Genomic DNA, 3114 nt, shown 5'->3' with positions numbered 1-3114 from the left:
TTAACTCAGATGTATATCAAGGTTTTATCTTATGATCTAGAAGTTTTTCTTAGTGGTGAAACCTTAGAGAAGAAGATAGCATTCTACTAGTCTGGAGATATATTTGAGTGGAAAAATATCAAAAGTCTTAATTATGAGCTATGCATCCCAATGTGGACGTTAACTTTTTTCTCTTCTACTTTAAGATTCGAATCAATGTCATGCCATAATAAAATCTAAATGTATCTTAATTATAATGTTGCCTTAAGATAATTAGTTTGCAATAATATCTCTATAAGAGAAACATTAACGAATACAAAAATTTCAAACATGCTTAAAGGAACACATTTGATAGATAATAAGCTACCATGAATCATGCCTATGTGAGCCAATAGAGCCTCAAACTTTGAGGAAAGCCAAATATCAACACAATAGAAACAGATTGAGAGATTACGAAAGTTGAACAATGGTCTAAAGTGTGTGAAGCATATAAATCCACTCTATGGATATATAATTTTCTTAACAAATAATTTAACACTAGTGAGGCATACTAAATTAATTGTCTAATATGTTGCACAAAGTGTTATGCCAAGATCTAACTTCCAATTGCACTAATATTCTACATTGATGAATGATCTTGGGATCAACAACCATGGTCTGGTCCCGCAACAGCTTAATCCTTCGTAAGACCAATTCTCGTTTAAATTTATATCCAAACCTTTAATACAATTTCAGATGGATTTTTGGAGTGGGTGCTTGGCTTTCTTAACGCAATGTTTCTAGTCTCGATAACAAAAGCTTGAAATTCAATATAGAATATATTTTCAAAAGCATAGTATAGTAGCGAATCGAATGCAGTGGTTCTTCTATAAGATTTTGAAAGCTCAGAAATTTACTTGGTCCTAATATATTATTGCTTCGTTTGAGAAACGTTAATACATAAGAAAGTGGACTCTAAGCCAAAATAAAATGCTCTTCGTACTCTTTCACGAAACCACGTCCATGACTTGGAGAATTACGTTGACATTCACACCATTAGGGTTTAGGAGGAAGACCAAGACACGATGGAAGGCGTTCGGTACGTTCAAGTGATACTCTCAATCGGTTAAGTACTAGCACTCCGACAGAATATCACTTGGAGAAGCGGGCGGAATATCCATTATCACAAAGCATGAAACAAAAACCAGTTGAAATGAAGGATGTTCAATACAACCAGATCGAGTGGCACTCTTCCGTACGGCAACTGCAAGCTCGTTGCCAAACCGAACAAACAAACAATCTAAGACTGACAGATTTTACACCATGGCCGGAGCAGGAGCGCTGGCTGGGCCGACATTGTTGCAATACTTTTTGACCAAAGGGCACCGGCAGTATGGATGAGTGGCAGGTAGCTTCGTTAGTTGATCTGGATCACTAGCTGCTGCTGAGACGCCATCATGCACCGCAGCAGGAGCCTTTTCGCAAGAGTCCTTGAACAAAGGGCATTGGCAGTGCACCTTGTCCGCCGTCACCTCCAGCTGCTTAATCTGCATCTCATCCACCACGTCGGCCGCTGTAACAACACACAAGAAGGGAATGGAAGCGCAGACTTAATAAGTGCTAGATGAGTCACGATTATTTGCCCAAGCATGCAGCCTATTACAGTGCCATAACGCGATTAACAGAAGACAGCAAATTGAACGATGAGTGTAATAACATATGCTTTCGGTGACACCAACACTACTGATAAAGAGTACAGACAGGCGAGCGCAAAATCGAGAGAGAGAGAGAGAGAGAGAGAGAGAGAGAGAGAGAGAGAGACCTTTGGCGTCCCTGAAAAGCTTCGATTCGGCTGTACTACGCCCGCCAGCCACAACATGTAGCAGGATCATCGCGAGGGTAATGGTAGGGATGAGAGTAATGGTCGACATGATGGCTCGCCGAGGTTTCTTGCTTCCACAAGTCGGCTATGCAAAGATCGCCAAACACCGCAGGTACAACGATAACTTCACAGCTCAGGTGCATATAATATAGTACCCGCATGCCTCTCGAACGGCGTCTACCTGCGCTCTACTCGAGTATCGATCCGTGTGCCGCCTGGATCCTCCGCCCTCCTCGTGTTTGTAGCCTCGCGTACGCATTTCCATGTTTTGTTTATATGACAGTGGAGATCCTTGTGTAGCAAAAGCTATAAGCCTGTAGCGTCACCTTCTTCATCATCATGTTAACTGTGTCGGGATGCGGGAATTCTATTCTCTTCCACTTGTGGTTAATTCACCCTCCTCAAAGACTAGTAAGGGGGAATGCGGCATGGGGGTGGTCCCATCTAGTGTTTCAAACACCCTCGAAACTAAACAAGCCAAGGCAGAATGCATAGCCTAGCATAGCAAACTAATTCAGCTTTCTTCACAAACAGGATAGATAGGGCCATTATACTCTACTCTCATTGGGCTCCTACATTTGTGCCTACACTTCTCGCGAGCCCCTCCACTATCTCCTGTATCACCTAGCACTAAACCTTGATCATGGTGCGAGACTTTGTAGGTTAGACAAGGAAACTCGAAGAGAAGAGAAGGAATAGGTGGAGAAGAGTCTCCCACACTCACCCTCGATATATCATCCTCTCGACTCTCACACTCACTACCTTGGCCTCTCATCGTCATTGTCACCCTCTCTCACATAGTAATGATTGACATATAGATTGAGAGATGTGCTTTTCTTGGTTGATAGCATGAGTCTTACTGTTAGAAAGATGCCAAAATAGATGGACTCATTGTTAACACTACTTTTAACGATGATGTGGGTATACTCAAGTTGGTGCCACCTCATACGATGATGTGGGTATACTAGATAAATAATGAAGTACAAGGTTTTTCTAGAGTCATGATACTTGCAATCAAATCCTTCTATGCAATTTCTTCTTTAGTGGTATTGCCGATCTTCTCTTTCAAAAGACTTATGCCATTGGATAGGAAGGTGGGTCTAATACTAAAGACTTGGGTTTATCCTCCTAGGTAATGCCTAATACTTCATTACATGTGCTAGGGTTTAACCTCCTACGTAATGTCCCATACTTCACTATCCAAGTTGAGGTTTAACCTTCTAGATAACATCTAATACTTTCATATCCTATCCATGCTGACTATATGATCAAGT

General features: G+C 41.4%; 1 protein-coding gene across 1 annotated transcript; it reads right to left on the bottom strand.

Moving 5' to 3' along the window:
* Positions 1-1274: 1274 nt before the first annotated feature.
* LOC148018719 (uncharacterized) lies at positions 1275-2054 on the bottom strand. The gene is made up of 2 exons (XM_087701232.1): positions 1781-2054; positions 1275-1531 (listed from the first exon to the last, which is right to left on the bottom strand). Exons 1-2 carry the CDS (start codon positions 1887-1889, stop codon positions 1275-1277), a joined length of 366 nt encoding a protein of 121 aa, XP_087557358.1. The 5' UTR covers positions 1890-2054.
* Between the last annotated feature and the right edge of the window lie 1060 nt (positions 2055-3114).

The sequence above is a fragment of the Lygodium microphyllum genome, chromosome 20 (assembly GCF_053477565.2).
Source record: "Lygodium microphyllum isolate KBCC chromosome 20, Lygodium_microphyllum_v1.1.10, whole genome shotgun sequence".
NCBI classification, from domain to species: domain Eukaryota; kingdom Viridiplantae; phylum Streptophyta; class Polypodiopsida; order Schizaeales; family Lygodiaceae; genus Lygodium; species Lygodium microphyllum.
Note: the sequence above shows the minus strand (reverse complement) of the source record. Positions and strands in the feature narration are given on the sequence as shown.

Excerpts from the sequence above, each read along its gene's own strand:
- LOC148018719 (XM_087701232.1), bottom strand. The coding sequence starts at position 1,889 with ATGTCGACCATTACTCTCATCCCTACCATTACCCTCGCGATGATCCTG. Across the intron at positions 1,532-1,780 it reads GCTTTTCAGGGACGCCAAAG|CGGCCGACGTGGTGGATGAG; the intron begins GTCTCTCTCTCT and ends GTGTTGTTACAG.